Source organism: Podarcis erhardii (genome assembly GCF_964252035.2).
Source record: "Podarcis erhardii genome assembly, chromosome: 1".
Classification (NCBI taxonomy): Eukaryota; Metazoa; Chordata; class Lepidosauria; order Squamata; family Lacertidae; genus Podarcis; species Podarcis erhardii.
The window spans coordinates 71,529,184-71,547,099 of record NC_138497.1 but is presented as its reverse complement, the minus strand read 5'-3'; the positions used below and the strand labels follow the sequence as shown (position 1 = coordinate 71,547,099).

Below are 17,916 nucleotides of genomic sequence, written 5' to 3'. Positions count from 1 at the left end.
CAACTGCATGGGTGCAGCAAGGAACAAAAATAAAACTAATACAAATAATAATATAATAATTCATAATATTATTGCTAATAATTAACCCTGTAGCGGAACGAGTCCCACGGGACTGAATGGGACTTGCTTTGGAGGAAACAGGATCATGCCTGCAGGCACTGCTAGACTGTTGCAGACCCATATTGAAATATAGCTGCAATAAATGTCGCAGTGCAACCACTGTTTGAATTCCACTTCTGGCCGATTGCAGAAGAGCAGTGCCTCAGCTGTGATAAAGGGCCCTAGAGTATGAACGGCCAATTATTCTGTTTCATGGATGGCTCACGGTGCTACACACTGAATGGAACAGCCATCCAGCACGTCTCAAAGGAATGACTTCACTTCGGTCACTTTTCGGAATATGTATGCATGTGCCGGAGAAACTTGTGTTATCACTGCGCTGAACATAATTAAACTGGCAAGGAGGAAGGCAGGAACAATTTCCCAGCATTTTCACACCACCTTAAAGGCTACGCTCACACAAAAGGCTGTGATCTTTGGAGCCAGCGGTCTGTGGATAATATACCAGGACCATCTGTTTTACACATGATAGTGTTAAAAAAAACATAGCCTTATACTAAAATAAATAACGAAGCCATGTGTTGTTAAAGCTATCGAGGCAGCAGAGTACAAAGTATAAAAGCCTTTCTAGAAGACTCCTCATTATGCATTTCCCAGTTACTTGAATTTACTGTGTCTCTCCTTTGGAGAAACATTTCCGTGTAATCCATTCAACCAAATTTGTGATTCTCTCTCTCTCTCTCTCTCTCTCTCTCTCTCTCTCTCTCTCTCTCTGCTTTCATAGGTTAACTTAATGGGAATGCACACTGCCAGCACATGGAGATTGTAATGTTCAACCTGCCTTGGCAACAAAAGTGATTTTCTAACAAATAAAGGGTGCCCAATAAAAACCAGACTTCCAAAAGGATTTAACGTCTAGTTGCTGAAACACAGCCTCATGCAGTATTCTTAGAATGAGTTGCCTTGTGAAAATTTCATAAATAAGGGACAATGTAGCATTTGAAGTATCTCAAGGGGACATTGTGATGTTCTGTAATAAGAGGCATCCCTTAAAGTTATTGGATTCTGGTAAAACTATCCTTTGCCCAGTATTTATCATCTTTACCAGGAGTGTTGTGTGTGTGTGTGTGTGTGTGTATATATAAGTCCCACAAAACACCTGAGGATCCTTGTTCCTACTTGATGACAGTGTTTATGTGCCATCATTTCCTCCTTGCTCCCCATTTAAATATTTCTGTTACATTTAAATCAACAAGGAATCATATAGCACCTGAAACACATTTTATTATGGCAATTCTTTTAGTCTCTTCAGATTCACCATAATAAATTGATTTTACTGCAGCAGGTTAACACGGCTTCTCCTCTGGAATTTGCTCTGATTGTATCCCACCCACCTTCAAGAAATTCCATGGCATTCACAACTGAATTCATGCAGGATTTTCACCAGCCTTGAGAAGTAAGTTAAGCTATCAGATGAGTTGCCAAAGTCAACCATGACTGGCTGGAGGGATTGCTCTGGGTGGCTCACCCACTAACTCAACACCTTCTGGGATAACCAGAGACTGATATTTCTATTTGCTGTCTGTAGTCATGTATAGTCTTGCACGCCACCCCAATCTCTGAGTGGTGTGAGTTTCCAGGTGTGTACTCAGGGTTTGTATTTCCTTCGGAAATGAGGCACATCCTATGGTCTTTATTATATATGGTTTGTTTACATATACATATAATGTGAGCCTGTGATGGAGGAGTTCACAGTGTCAACCCTAAGAAGGCCTTGATTCTCTCATAGCCACAGCCTTGGATTCCTGCAGAAATCAAGCATGGCTCTCTCTCTCTCTTTGCCTTTCCAGCCTACAGCTTTTTGCTTATCATTTTTATTAGTTTTACATTAATACTTTCCATTACAATATCTCCTCATATGATATTATATTATACATTTTGGCTTTTTAGGGCCCTGACTTCCTTCAAACCTTCCTTATGATTTTCTATTTTTCATTTCAAATTTCTGCATTTTCACTATCTAACCATTGCTTTAAAATAAAAAACATTAAAACATCATACTTTCTTATTCTTATCGGCAGTGGTTATTGTACCTTTCCTTACAAAGCTTCTTGCAATCCTACCAGCGTATTTAATTGAATACAATTGTCTTTCAAATAATCTCCAAATTTAGTCCAGTCCTCGATGAACTTTTGGTCCCACTGTTCTCGGATTCTTCCCGTCATTTTAGCCAGTTCCGCATACTCAATTGCCATTCTTCCTTTGACGGTAATTCCTCTTGTTTCCACTTCTCAGCCTACAGCTTTTTGCATCCAGCCTCTAGCTCACATCTCTTCAAAAACTCAACTCTGCCTCTGTCTTTCTAACTTACCTGCAGGTGTCCCTGTATAGGGAAGCTTTTTAAGGTTTAAGTTTTTACTATGCTTTTATATGTGATGGAAGCCACCCAGTCAGATGGGTTGGGTACAAATAATTTATTATTATTATTATTATTATTATTATTATTATTATTATTATTATTATTATTATCCTTAGTGGCTTGTCACCCAGGCTATCACCTCCCCTGGAGGCTAGTCTGGCTCTTTCAGGAGAGGCATTTGGCTTTGTGGAGAATCATGAACATGAATGGTCCCATATAAATAATAACAACAAGATCAGGTTTATTTTACATGAAATAAATGCAGTGCTTTGACATGTTAAGCATGTGAAGTATTTCCACTATGTTGTCATTTGGAGCAATGAAAGCAATGTCTCTGGTTGTGGCTCTCATGTTACATAGTTCAGCATTCTTTGGGCTGGCCAGTTAGTGGCTTAGATTTTTTTTTTTTAATTAAAGTGCTGCAAGTCAAGCACTAGAATTAAAAACAAACAGAACCGCACCGGGGTTTGTGGCTCATTTGCATATATACAGAAAACAGGATTAGAAGTGTGCTTTTTGTCAAAAACAAAACAGAGTGCTCTTCACACAGCTAAACCATTGAACAAGTTACTCTGGGGCTGGTGCTTCATTTCAGCTAATACGCAGAGGACATCATTATTACATGTCCATCTGAAGGTAGCATTTGAAAGATCTAGGGATTATGTTATTGGCCAGAGAAAAGTGATGGGGGGGGGGGAAGGAAGATGGAGCTGTATCTGTGGAAACGAGCATAAATAACAAAGAAATGCTGCAGCAGGAGTTACATCTCTCCTATCCATGGCTGCACATTTGTACAAACACTTGAAAGCTCCTCAGCATAATCCTATTGTCTGCCACCGTCATCTTGTATTGCCAGAGAAACAGCTGAAATCATGTTCCAGACATTGGCACAGAACATATGAATCGCAGCTCGGGGAGAATCCCCTGCTCTTGAAAAGACAGTGGTACATTCCTTCAATTGTGAACCTCTACTAAATTGGTTGCTGTGCATTTAATTCTAGTCCCACTGTTCAGTGCTTATAGGTGTTGTACAGCATCTTTCCAGTCGGACAGAATTTTCAGAGGCAGGTGTCTCTGTCTCTCCCCTTCCTTCTTTTTAAAAGGAACTCTTTTCAGCCATTCTTTCGATTAGACAATCGGAGAGACTGCAGGGAGTAGGAGCAAGCTCTCAGCTGCAAAGAATGGATGGTGTCAGTGGCAACAGGACGATGTCTTACAGTCGGTGGAGTTATGACAGGTACTGTGTTTTGCAGCCTTTGACATCACCCCTCCTTACTAGGTAGACAAAATTAGGCAAGACGATTCCTAAACTTACTGTTGCCTTCTCATTAGAAAAGCTTCACAGCCTTTGCCCTATTAAAATCAGTGTTTACTTTTGAGGCGTCAGACTGGCACTTTCCTTCATAACCATTTGGTGTTCGTTTGAACTGACAATGTTATCAACTTGCTCTTTGTTTCCCTCCTTAGCCCAAATGACAGCTGGCTTCCCCCCACAAGTCCGCTGTAATGTTGAAGGTGGGAAAGTTCAGAGAAATATGCTCAGTTTCTCGTCTTTTGCAGAAATGGTGTCCCCAGAACTGAGCATAAGGAAAGACCTGTGTGGTTAATTAGTGGCTTAGAAGTGGTGCCATAAAGTTCCATTAGAAATTCGCAGGAGATGTTCTGTAGGTAAATGTGGGGTGATGTGTCAGGTAAAGGGAAAATCGGGGCAGATTTTCTGCTGAGAACTCTACAAAATGTTCACAAAGCATTTAGATGGAGGGGGAAAAGCTCACTATGATGCACCTGCTACATCTTGCAACAAGCAGCTATTTTTCTCCCTCTGTCCTCCTCCCCCTTATTATATTCCCCCAATATAAAATTAGAGAATTAGAATTAGAGAATTGGTGCAATGGCAGCTCTACAAGTAACCAAACGAAAGGTTTAAGTTCCTTTTCTCTAACTGCATCTAGAACATTGGATTCTTATGTTTGTGTTTGTTGTGCTTGTTGTTCCTTAATAACTGTTGACTGATGAATCACAAAAAGGTAATTTCTGAAAAATCTTAAGTACCGCCCACCAGGCCACAGAAATCCTCCTGTGTGTTCAAGCTGCAGTGTGTGCTTCGTAAGGTAAATGATAGTCACACAGCAACAGGAAGAAAACATTGAACTAACATTGTGTACTGTTAGAAGAGGTGGAGGAGAGTGTATCAGAGCCAACCATCTCAGTCTATGTTTTCCATCATGCCCTGTTCTGTGATGCACTTGGTGCCTTTTGATAGATGGCAGGTGTGTGACAGCTGAAACACACTAAAGGTGACTGAAATAGTTCCTGCCTAGCAATAGAATTTAATTTCACTACTTCATGTCTTCTTGTAATAGGACAGGCTAGTGGGGGAAAGAAAAGAAAAGGATGGATCTTATATGGACAACACTTTTTTCAGCTCCCATGTTTTGGTTCTATAGGGTAGGGCCTCCTCTGCTTTGGTTTCCAGGCACATTGTGTGTGTGTGTGTGTGTGTGTGTGTGTGTGTGTGTGTGTGTTTGACAGGGGTTAAGAAATGTTATGCACGTTCATATATAGCTTCATATATCCTGAAAGGCTAATACTGTTAAGTTGAGAAATGATGCAGAGGTGTCTCTCGCTTATTAAATCTGCCCTCGCACTTCTGTGCTACTTGACAATTGCAAAATAGATGGATTCTCTCTAGTGTTCAAAGTAGCTTTCTGCCAGTGGCTGTAACTATGGAAGTCAGAACATGTTGCATCTTGGATGATCTCTTATAGTAAAACGCTTGGTAAAGCATCACTTGGGCTGGCAATTCATTTTCTCATGGGAGATACTTTAATTTGCTTATATGCATAGTCACAAGTTAGTTTTCTCCTATTTATTTGTTTAGAAAGTCATCAAGCTGAAGAGAATGGTGTATACACCTCAGTATATACCATATGGGGTGGTCTTCAACTAAACAGTTCTGCTAGCTCAAGGACTTGTAGCTATGCAATAGAACTTCACTACCTCCTCCTCTCTCTGCACACCCCCTGCACACCCAGTAAACCTACTCCAGAGCATTGGGGGACCCCCAGATATATTTAGAGATTGCACAGGCAGAGAAGTGGGTAGAGAAATTCCAATGCATAGCTGATTAGCTGGAGACAGCCCACAAGATATAAAATTGATCGTTTATGATCAACAGTATAGTGGTGCCTTGGGTTACATACGCTTCAGGTTACAGACTCCGCTAACCCAAAAATAGTAACTTGGGTTAAGAACTTTGCTTCAGGATGAGAACAGAAATCGTGCTCCAGCGGTGCGGTGGCAGTGGGAGGCCCCATTAGCTAAAGTGGTGCTTCAGGTTAAGAACAGTTTCAGGTTAAGAACGGACCTCCGGAACAAATTAAGTACTTAACCCGAGGTACCACTGTATACTGTCTATGTTTGATTTGTGCGCAAGCTTTCCTCCAAACATAACAGTTTCATGCAGATTGTAAATGGTCAACTGAATTAATCTCGTCTAGCCTCTGGTGGTTCTATCAAAAATATTTTCAAGTGTTAAGAAATAGAGACTATGTACCTTCATGTTCCATGATAATACATAAATGCATGGATTTGTATCTAATGACATGAAACCCTTACTGTTTACTAGGGACAAGTTGATTATGGAGCTTACCACCCTGGCTTCCCAACCTCTGTCTAGATCAGGGGTCAGCAAACTTTTTCAGCAGGGGGCTGGTCCACTGTCCCTCAGACCTTGTGAGGGGCTGGACTATATTTTGAAAAAAAATATGAATGAATTCCTATGCCCCACAAATAACCCAGAGATGCATTTTAAATAAAAGCACACATTCTACTCATGTAAAAACACACTGATTCCTGGACCATCCACAGGCAGGATTTAGAAGGCAATTGGGCTGGATCTGGCCCCTGGACCTTAGTTTGCTTATCCATGGTCTGGAACATAGAGTAGTACTCAAGTTGCCTGTCTATGATGTGAAGCATGACTGCACAAAACTTTCTCTATTTTTGATACTCTGTTCAAAAGTAGCACATTATGTGAAACCAAATTGATATAGTAATTATTATTATTATTATTATTATTATTATTATTATTATTATTATTTCCCCAGCTACTCTGGGCAGCTCACAACAGAATATTAAAAATACAATAAAACGTCAACCATTAAAAACTTCCCCAAACAGGGCTGCCTTCAAATGTCTTCTAAAAGCCAGAGAGTTGTTTATTCCCTTGACATCTGAGGGGAGGGTGTTCCACAGGGCGGGTGCTACTACCGAGAAGGCCCTCTCCCTGGTTCCCTGTAACCTCACTTCTTGCAGTGAAGGAACCGCCAGAAGGCCCTTGGCGCTGGACCTCAGTGTCCAGGTTCAGCGATGGGTTGGAGACGATCCTTCAGGTATACTGGGCCGAGGCCATTTAGGGTTTTAAAGGTCAGTACCAACACTTTGAATTGTGCTTGGGGACATACTGGGAGCCTATGTAGGTCTTTCAGGACCAGTGTTATATGGTCTCGGTGGCCATATAACATAATCAGGAGGTGAGGGTGGGGAGGCTAACAGTCTGTGTGCTAGCAGAACTGTTTAGCTGGATACTGCCCAAAATATCCGAGACTGCCAAGGCCAGAAATTCTACAAGTAGCTTTCCCTTTCCCTGGTAGTAGTAAAACTAGAAAAATAAAATAAAAATTTGCCACCTTGTTGTAAAACCTTAATCTGATGCCTGTGAAGGCTGCCTCACTGTCTAATGGTAGGGATCCATTCAAACTGTCTCAACTTTCACATTGATGGTAAACTTGGCTGAGGCACTAACTTGGACAGCAGCAGCTCCTGAGACTGCTTGCCTCTCTCCCAGTTTGCTAGTGACTTCACACATACCTCTTCACTATTTCTAAGCCTGCCATCTCAATTGCTGGCTAATTTTACTTACTCTGTGCCGGCTTATTCTCCAAGACTCTTTCTAGAACTGCTGGAACTTACTTCTCTGCAAATATGCTGCAGGCTGCCACAGAGATAGTTGAAAACTATGTGGGGTAAGGTGCCTTGGAGGTGATTCAAAATCTTCTCCTCATGACACCCCAAATCTGAAACAGTTCCTGACTGTTAATAGTTTTGTTTATAATGCTGGTATAAAGGAGATAAAATAACTTACCGTATTTTTCGCTCTATAAGACGCACCAGACCACAAGACGCAGCTAGTTTTTGGAGGAGGAAAACAGGAAAAAAAATATTCTGAATCTCAGAAGCCAGTACAGCAAGAGGGATTGCTGCGCAGTGAAAGCAGCAATCTCTCTTGCTGTTCTGGCTTCTGGGATAGCTGCGCAGCCTGCATTCACTACATAAGACGCACACACATTTCCCCTTACTTTTTAGGAGGGAAAAAGTGAGTCTTATAGAGCAAAAAATATGGTAAATAAATCATCTCAGGGAAGGATGGCAAGCTGAAAGGAATCCTTTGCCCAGATTACCCCACCCCATTTTTAGGAGGGAAAAAATGAGACTTATAGAGCAAAAAATACGGTATTTCTTGTTTGGACGTTGCTTTTCCTATCAATTTTCTCAACCACCCTTTCTGTTTTTATTTGCATCCTATCACATGTGGTATCCTGAATTTTTTTGGTTTTCTATCAGTAGGTCTAAAGTAAGGCACACTGAAATCAGCTGAAAATGGTTAGAAAGAGAATGGCATAAGCAGTAATAGGGCCAGTGTTTGTGCTCTTCAGAGGCTTGGAATCAGCTTTGCTGATCTGAACAAGAATTGTGATATGATCATAGACTTTGTTAAATCTGTGATTTTCCAACTTGAGGATACCTGCAATGTAAATGACAGCTAATTGCTAAATCAATACAACTGATCAGACTAAATCAGAATGCTGTGAACATTTTTTTCCCTTTAAAAATGATCACATTTCTTCCTCTACCAGCCAGATGAAATGTAACATTACCAGTGTCAAATTGATGCTGTTGCATTCCTATCACTTTTCTACTGAATAGCATTTTCATTTGCAATAACCAGGGATGCAATTTTCATTCATATCTTATATCAGTTTCCATCAGATGCTTCCTGTATTCAAAATGTAGTGTTTTGAATTTTTTTAACCAATTAAAATTGGATGGTTTTGTAACGTATTCAAATATGCTGGAACTTTTTTTTTTAAACTATCTTTAGTCACTGTAAATTTATATTTATCAAACACTTTTTGGCTGCAGTTTTTAAATTACATTTTTTGAGAGCCGTGTCACTGAAATCTGTAGGTCTACTTTGTGATTGTGTGCAAGAAGTGAACAAGGCAAGGCTTGAATAACTGGTGCAAAAGTGAAAGCAGCTTTGAAATTACATTCTCAAAGGCAGAGATATGTTGTTAGCTTCATTCAGTCATGGCCTTTAGAATTCAAGTCATAGCTTTTCATTCACCAGCAGTAGTGTTGAAAAGGTGAACCTCGATTATTGCCAGCTCATGACAACAACATTTTGTTGCCAAGGGTACGGAGAGCAAAGGAACCATTCATTATCAGCTTGATTCAAATACAAGTTAATAAACTATGGACCATTGCCCAGGATTGCTAATTCCAGCAACAGTAATACTGTTGACTGTTTACTGACGCAAACTGATTTCACACATGCCACTTAAAGCACATTGGAGTTGCTCTCCTGCTGTTGGAGTGCTTGTAACTCAGTAGCAGAACACATGCTTTGTGTAAAAAAAGATCCCAGTTTAAACCCCTGGCATCTCCAGGTATAGCTAAGAAAGACTTCTGTTTGAATCTGCAGAGACTCTCTGCCAGTCAGTGCAAACAATACTGAACTGGATGGATGGACAGGCTTGGCAAAAGGCAACTCCTTATGTGTGAAATGTAGGATAACCAGCCTCATATAACCAACATTCTTAAGTCTAATTAATGCATGAAGGGGTTAATACCACAGAGTAAGCTGTCCTGCCAGGCTTATCTATGTCCACTTCTCTTCACCTTGAGAGGAACCAGGTAATCAAAACTTTGTTCTCCTCCAGATTATGTGAGAAGCTCAGCTTCTGAAGATCTGCAGGTATAGGGTGGTATATAAATTCAATAAATAATGAAATGATAATAATAATTATAGAAGAGGTTTGAGCTGGTTGCTCCAGCTTAGCTGCATAGCTCTCACAAGCCACCCTTGAGTTCCTATACCAATGAATTAGGAACTTGACCACTTTGTGGCTAAGCCCAGGTTTTCTGCCTGTGAAACTTTTCTGAAGCTCATGAGCCTGACCTTTGAAGAGTTTGTAAGTAAACCATTTTTCATCTTACCAAATGTGTGATATTTTCCTACACTGGGGGAAGAGGGAAACTTTGGAAAGAAACCTTTTGAACTCACTTTAAAGGGCACATTTTAATGTTTTACAGCCTATATTTCCATGCTTTACTTCCACATAGCATGTTTTGCAATTTTAAATCTCTGCTGGGGTTCTCTTACTTGCCCCAAACTTGGATCTTGGCACCAAGGAATTCTCCTTTATATATTTTATTTCCTGAACCAACATGAAAGATAGAAAGAGACTTTCTCTTTAGAAAATAAAACAAATAGGTGGATCTCAGTAGTGGTTGGTGCCACGGTCTGGTTTACGGGTGATCGAAATCCCGGCTGGGGACGTCGGGACTGGGGGCAAGATGGCGGGGTGGAATTCCAGAAGCCAGGAGTCAGAAAGCCAAGAGTCCAAGGGTCAGGAAGCAAGGAGTCATGGGTCTGAGGCTCAAGAAGCAAGGAGTCAAACACAGCAAGGAGCTGAAGGGAAATGCTGACCTTATATCCCTTCCCAGCTCTTGCCACTAGGTGCTGTGAGTTTCCAATTGGCCTCACCTGTGAGGCCGTGCCTTGCCTCTTCAGAACAAACTTAGGAAGGCCCCAGTCCTGCAAAGTCCTATTGGTCACAGGGCCTGGCTCCTGCACACACACCTGACAGTTGGTGACTGGTGGGTCGGAAGGCAGGAAGGCCAACTGCAGATGGAGCCAGAAACAATGACAGACAGTGCCAATTAATTCTAGTTTTGTCTCCCTCCTCCTCCTCCTCCTTCCTGAGTTCTTCAGGGGCAATGCTAAGACTAAGGAGGAGGAGGAAACTGACTGCTAGGACCACACTCTGGACTGGTTGTAAGTAAGAAGGCATAGAGGTGGGAGGTAACTGAGTTTGGTGAATTAGTGCCCTATTTGGCCCAGTGGACCAGCCTTCATTGCTAGCCAACTTTGTCCACGACGCAGAGAGATAGAATGAAGTGGTGGAGACAACCATCACACCTATATCTCTGTCACTTCCTTGGCCAGTGCAAGGTAGAAGTCAAGGTACAGGCTTTCACTGAATTTTTGAAGGGCTGGATTGGGTCCCACCCTGGAAGCTAAAATGTAAAAAACACCTGCCTCTTAGATCAGACCAGTAGCCCATCTAGTCCAGCATCCTGTCCTTACAGGAATATTATTATTCCTTTTGAATAATAATGACAACAGTATATTTTTTAATCTAGTCATTTCCCCTTGTTGAATTTCCCTTTGCAACATCTTTTGCAAGTCCTTAACTCTGCCCTTACTAGTCAATAAGACATGTGCAGATTTGTCCCATGCCTAGAAAGCATGGGTCTGAGTGGTTTCGCCTATGCCTACCGCTTTCGCCCAGAAAACCCACTCTCTAGCACTATATTGGAATAAACGGCAATTCGCTGAATTGCCATTTGTTCCGATTCAGCGCTAACCTGCAGGTTTTTCCAGGAGAAAGCAGTGTGGCCTTGCACCAGAGTCGGAGCACTATGACCAGCTGCCGTAGCCGTGGAAGTTGCCCAGTATCTACTCAAAATCCTGTGGGGACAGTACAGAAAGTAAGGCTTTGTTTGCTCACCTGAGAGACTGTTTTGCTACTGAATTAAAAAAGGAAAAGGTAACTCCTGGTACCTTCATGCTATTACTGTGTTAGTCCTTCTGTACCTCTCTCCAGATTCCTCTGTGATATTTTATCCTTCCCCAATTTCCTTCCTTCATTTCCTCACTCATTCGTCTGCCGCTCTTTTTCACACAAGAGCCATTTGATCAGCAGCATAATGCTAACAAAATGCAAGAGTAATCACCCACAGCATTTCAGGTACAGCAATGTCTACACCAGAGGATGGGTTTTTGAATATATGATACATCCTTCTGCAGATTAGCTTGTTTTGTTCAGGTTTCTCCTACACAGGGAGATGGCACTGAGCAACGGATTGTGCTGTCCTCTGAATTAAATGTGTGCTGTTCCCAAAGTATATTTTTTATAATAATTTTTATTCAGTTTTTAAAACACATAATTAAAAAACAAACACATCACAAAATACAAACAAACATAAACAAATCAAACATAAATAAATTCATAATCTTATTTTCTTGTAACTTCTTTCAATCGACTTCCCCTTACCTCCCTTTCGCTGCATCCTTATTTTAAAATTTTTTAGGAACCCTTTAGTCAATTTATCCATTTAGTTCCCTTCATTAAATTCCCATAAATTTGTTAATTACAGCTGTAGTTCTCTGCTTCTTACCCCTTGACATCTTAACACTCCTCAATTTTACAACAGTTTTTAAGATATATTTTAAATTTCTTCCAGTCTTCTTCCACTGCCTCTTTCCCCTGGTCATGAATTCTGCCGGTCATCTCTGCCAGTCCCATGAAGTCAATCACCTTTGTCTGCCATTCTTCAAGAGTAGGTAGTTCTTGCATCTTCCAATACTTTGCCAGAAGAATTCTTGCTGCAGTAGTAGCATACATAAAGAAAGTCCTATCCTTCTTTGGCACCAATTGGCCAACCATGCCCAGGAGAAAAGCCTCTGGTTTCTTAGTGTTCCCAAAGTATATTAACTGGAAGCAGGCCAAGGAAATACAAAATGTACATGACTGCATAGCCATTTCCTGAAACAATATTCCCTTCTGGCAAGGTACAGATGCTGTCATAGCGAGACACAGAAAGTACCTGCTTGATTTCCATTGCTCTTCATTTCCTCTTTAAAATAGTATACATTTTTAAACTGAAGAATGGCTAAGAAACAATTTTTAACCAGAAATGTTTCAATGAAGTGCTGCTGTGTTTAAATAATTACAAACTGTTTCTTCTCACCTTTGATTAATGTGACAATTGTAACATCAAAAATAGTTGCAGTTCATCAAACACAAGAGTCAATGAAAACAGTAATGAAGGTTTGTATAATTCCCACCATCTTCTGAAGTATGGAATGTGGACCAGTGTGAGAGGGTCTTTTCAGTGGCTACCCCAGGGCTCTGAAACGTGTTTCCCGAAGGCAGGGGTTGTCAACTTTTTTGGACCTGTGTGCATGTTATGATTTTCTGAGAAAGTGCTGTGGGAACCAGTCACAAAATGGCTGTCATGGCATAAAACAACCTGTTCAACAAGTTTATTGTTTTAGCCAAAGCTCATGACAAACTAGTACTACGCAATAGTATTAATAAAATAACACAGAGCATACATTCATTGTATAAAAATCCATAATATATATAAAAGACTTTGCCAAGCTCCTGAGCATTAAAACAGTTTCCATTGTGCATCTCTGACAACTCTGATTCTAATATCATTTTGCCTTTTTTAAATCCAATTTGCCAGCACCCATTAGGTAAGAGAGATGTTGACAAAATCAATAACATACATTAAAAAACCCAAACCAACATATAATTCAATAACACGTTAAAGTAAGAAAATAAAGAGGATGGATCTTCTTTTTAAGTAGCTTTTCACTTCCAGGTGTGATTTTTTACTCTACTCTCCCTGCTGTTAAGACAGTGCTTCTAATTTATTGCGTCTATTTTCCTTAGATGTCTTAATGATGATGTTTCTTATTTGCTTTTAACAATCTTCTCTACTCGTTTTACTGAGGAATAGATAATAAACCCTCAAGTACTGAAGGCTGCAATCCTATAACACTGTGAGTACATCCCATAGAACTCAGATACAGTGGTACCTCGGGTTACAGATGCTTCAGGTTACATACGCTTCAGGTTACACACTCCGCTAACCCATAAATAGTGCTTCAAGTTAAGAACTTTGCTTCAGGATAAGAACAGAAATCGTGCTCCGGTGGCGCGGTGGCAGCCATTAGCTAAAGTGGTGCTTCAGGTTAAGAACAGTTTCAGGCTAAGAACGGACCTCCAGAACGAATTAAGTACTTAACCTGAGGTACCACTGTACTTGAAATGGAATAAAATAAATAACTTGTGACAACCAGATGGGATGCTGTGCCACAATGGGAGGAGGCAACTAAATGTCAAAGCAACAAGCATCACCAGTACTGGGACATAGACTTGGGCTGGGCATGGCTCAGGGGGGAATGTGCCCTTGCAGCATCTACCACTTCAGGTTGCTGCCTCCCTCTGCCTATTGTCGCTGAGCATAGGAAGTGTATTTTGCTGGACAGCTAGGTAGCTTCCATGATACCTTTCGCCAAGCTGAGATGGGGCTTGAGGACACCCATAACAGAGAGCAATGCTTGCTGCTCTTATGTATAGTTTGTCTCTGAGATGCATTTTGACTGAGATTGCTATCCTTGGCGAATGGGAGCATCGAGACTTTCTAATGAGCTATGTTCATGAAAATAGATGAGAATCTATCTTGTAACAACAATATAACCCTGCAACTTAATCTCCGTTGTTGGAATTGAATGGCTCGAACAGGAATGGTTTTGTAACTCTCCACCTGTCTGATGTGATCAGGAAATCTCACATGGATTCAGGAGTCACATTTTCTGCTTAGTTATCTATGAAAGCATAATGCACTGATATGTAAGAGCTGTTAGCGTGCTTCTTCCCCAACAGCATGCTACGAAGCTGCGGTATATGAATTGCAACAAGCTGTGTGTGTTGCAACCCAGAGACTCTTAAGCATTTCACATGCCTGATCATTAGCATTATGAGGCAGTGTGGTGGGGTGTGTGGATAAACAACCCATCCTTAAAGCTACCACAGGAAGGCAGAAGATCTGGACTGTGGATTATGCCCAGTGAATCAAACTATTTTCAGGATTCAAAATTTTAGGATGATGATAAGAATATTTTATTTACTTTCACCACAATTGTATTCAAAACTAAAAATAATGAATGAGAAATGAATTTGCAAAGAAAAACACCTCGGTCCCTGGAATCTGAATCTATATCTATTATTGACTACCAGTGTTGGCAAATGCCAAATTATAAAAATGGTTGCTCCTAGCACACCATATTTTCTTCAAACAAGCACATATATTTTTTATTGGAGTTATAATGTAAAATGATTGTTTGAATCAACAAACAGTATTAGAACTGGGAATGCATTTTCACCTCTTTCAGGTTTCCTTCAATTGTCATTTATTTTATGAATTAATTTATTAGCTTGTTATGCATGCTCGGAGCCTCATTCATACTTCATGGTTACAGTGTTGCATCACTGGAACATAATCTGAAATAAGTGAAAATACTATTTAAAATGGTGATTTGATATGTTGCTGAGCTGACCAACGTGATCCCATATTTAAGTACCTCATTGGAAACATCGAAAGGCAAAGTCTAACTGGCATAATTAGTTCATACAATTCCCATAATGTACATGTTATTTGCTTGAACATAATATTTGCCATGAAAGCTGATGGATATACATTTTCTGCCCACAAATATGATAAACCTTCCCGAGTTTTACAAAAATTATCAGAGCCTGGAAATAGAGATTTGAAATGCTTTTGTGATATTAAAGCAGTTTTATGATTTATATCTACCTGCGCTTATGAAAGACAGATGATAATGTTCATGAAGATACGGATTATGTTTCCATGACTTTTTACAACAAACACATCAGACTGAGTTCTCCAAAGATCAGAGGCTTTCCATAGCATACTTATCACTGTCCCCCAATATACAACTCCCCAATAATTAGAAAACTCTGTACTTGAAAATGGGTAGAAAGAAAATCTACTGAATCTGGACAGAGAAGGACTGCTGAACCAATAGCTGAATAAAAGGTTGATAACAGACACCCCCAATGGCGGCCCTGCTATGGCTCCTCTACTTCAGGGGATAAGGTAGGGGATTAAGAGTTCAATTGCCCTTGGGGCAAATTCCAGATTACCAGCCAGAAACATTTGTGCAAGGCAGCCTGTTATGCCAGTATCTCTCTGCCTCAAGGATATTGCATCGCTCAGAATCCCTGTTGGAACCCCAGTCTCCCCTGTTTTCATTGGAGGCAACAACTGCTAAAGTAGGCTGGGTCCTTTTAAACAAGGAGGCTCCTTTTGTGAATGTTGGAACTAGGCTCAGTCTAAGGATGACTGTTGCTGAAGCAATATTAGAGCTCTCCTCTTAAGGTGTATCCAGCCTGAACCTACAGGGAGCTGTCCAGGGTACCAGCCTTGCATCTATATTACTGAGATCATTGTTCAAAACAGAACACCTTGGGCCATCTTCTCTAAATCTGGCTCGAGTGGAAGTCTGTGTAAGCTAATAGCTCTTGTATATTTATTACAAGGCTAGCATTAAATGAGAAGCAAGAAAACAAAGAAGAAAATGGGCAGTCCCTTTACAGCCAGTGGGGTGTAGTTGTTAAGAGTGATGGACTCGTAATCTGGGGAACCGGGTTCGCGTCTCCGCTCCTCCACATGCAGCTGCTGGGTGACCTTGGGCTAGTCACACTTCTTTGAAGTCTCTCAGCCTCACTCGCCTCAGAGAGTGTTTGTTGTGGGGGAGGAAGAGAAAGGAGAATGTTAGCTGCTTTGAGACTCCTTAGGGTAGTGATAAAGAGGGATATCAAATCCAAACTCCTCCTCCTCCTCCTCCTCCTCCTCCTCTTCTTCTTCATCATCATCTTCCTAGAGTCTAGGCCCTAGGTGTAGGGACGCGGGTGGTGCTGTGATCTAAACCACAGAGCCTAGGGCTTGCCAATCAGAAAGTCAGCAGTGCAATCCCTGTGACAGGGTGAGCTCCCATTGCTCGGTCCCTACTCCTGCCAACCTAGCAGTTCGAAAGCATGTCAAAGTACAAGTAGATAAATAGGTACCACCCCAGCGGAAAGGTAAACGGCATTTCTGTGCACTGCTCTGGTTCTCCAGAAGCAGCATAGTCATGCTGGCCACATGACCTGGAAGCTGTCTGCGGACAAACGGCGGCTCTCTTGGCCAGTAAAGCAAGATGAGCGTCGCAACCCCAGAGTCGTTCACGACTGGACTAAACGGTCAGGGGTCCCTTTAGCTTTAGGGCCTAGATGTATGTATGGAAGCTAAGAGAAGCTTCATCTTTGGCCTCTTTTGTGCCCACACATCTAGAAGGGATAGGTCTTCCTTTGCTCCTTTCCTGTTCCTGTGACTTGGGTATAATAACTCCTCCTCCTCTGATCCAGATCCACACATATTCCTGCATACGTGATCAGCCTAGCAGCCACTAAGCCACAGCAGATGGCCTAGCCTTGGGGTTTGTGTGTGATAGTTTTGCAAGTCCCTGTTCAAAGAACAGCATAGTTTCAGTCATCTTGTAATTGATGCAATGGATGGAGAGAACGAAGAGACTTCTTCAAAGGGATTAGCTTTTTATAAAACAGTAAAGAACAAGTTAGATGTGTATTCCTGCCCTGGAACGTGGGAGCACATGCACTCAAATTACCAAACAAAGTGGAGATATATGCAAACGGCATATGAAATGAGGCATTGCTAAAGACATCGGTTCCTATATAACTCTTTTTTTATTTAACTTCTTTCCAAATTGAAGACTTTGGTCTGTTACAAATATTGATTATAAGGAGATTTTAGCCATTGGAACAAGGCTTTTTGTATAACACAGTACGAATATCCTTGGCAAAACGGTAATTTGATCCCTCTCTCACAATCAAATCCCCATAGATCGTCCTTAATGAGAACCTTGCTTTATTGGCCCTCAGGGTGCAATTATGTAAGCATTATTTCTTGTACCAGCGTTACTAGATTACTCATAGTCCGAAAAACATATCTTAAATTTCAAACCTGTGCTGACCATTGCATTTATCTGCCAACTCTGAAAAATGCCCTCAAATCTTGAGTTGAGAGAGACAAAGAGAGAGATCTCAGTCTCTAGTAGAACCTTGGTAATCATCAAGAGGATTGAAATGTTGCCTTAACAGAACAGGGGTATTTCTATATATATAAATAAACTCATTAAACAAATGTCCTCCGTCCCAGTAGGCTGATTATACAGCTCCTATTTATTAGCTGAGTGTTGTTGGATTTTTTTTTTTACAAGCCTGGCTTTGCATCCCCAATGGCCCTTTGCTTGTTTTCTTTTCCTTTCCATTATGTGTGTATACACAAGCACATATATGGATCCTCTTGATAACTGGAAAGTGCATATAAAGGGAAGGGGAAAACCTCCTTGCTTGGAGTTGCCAGCAAAAAACAAAAACAAAACTCACCTGGAAAATATAATAGTTGTTTTTCTTAACCTCATTGTTTCAGAT

The 17,916-nt window shown here is 40.9% G+C and overlaps 1 protein-coding gene across 2 annotated transcripts in view; it reads left to right on the top strand.

Moving 5' to 3' along the window:
- Nucleotides 1-3,463: 3,463 nt before the first annotated feature.
- TUB (TUB bipartite transcription factor) overlaps nt 3,464-17,916 on the top strand; it is a 120,661-nt gene continuing 106,208 nt past the window's right edge. The window contains exon 1 of one of the 2 annotated variants that reach the window (XM_081841442.1): nt 3,464-3,716. In XM_081841442.1, the coding sequence (XP_081697568.1) occupies nt 3,661-3,716 (56 nt within the window). In that variant the 5' untranslated portion in view covers nt 3,464-3,660. The remainder of the gene's footprint in view (nt 3,717-17,916) is intronic. The other variant, XM_081841439.1, reaches the window with a different exon arrangement.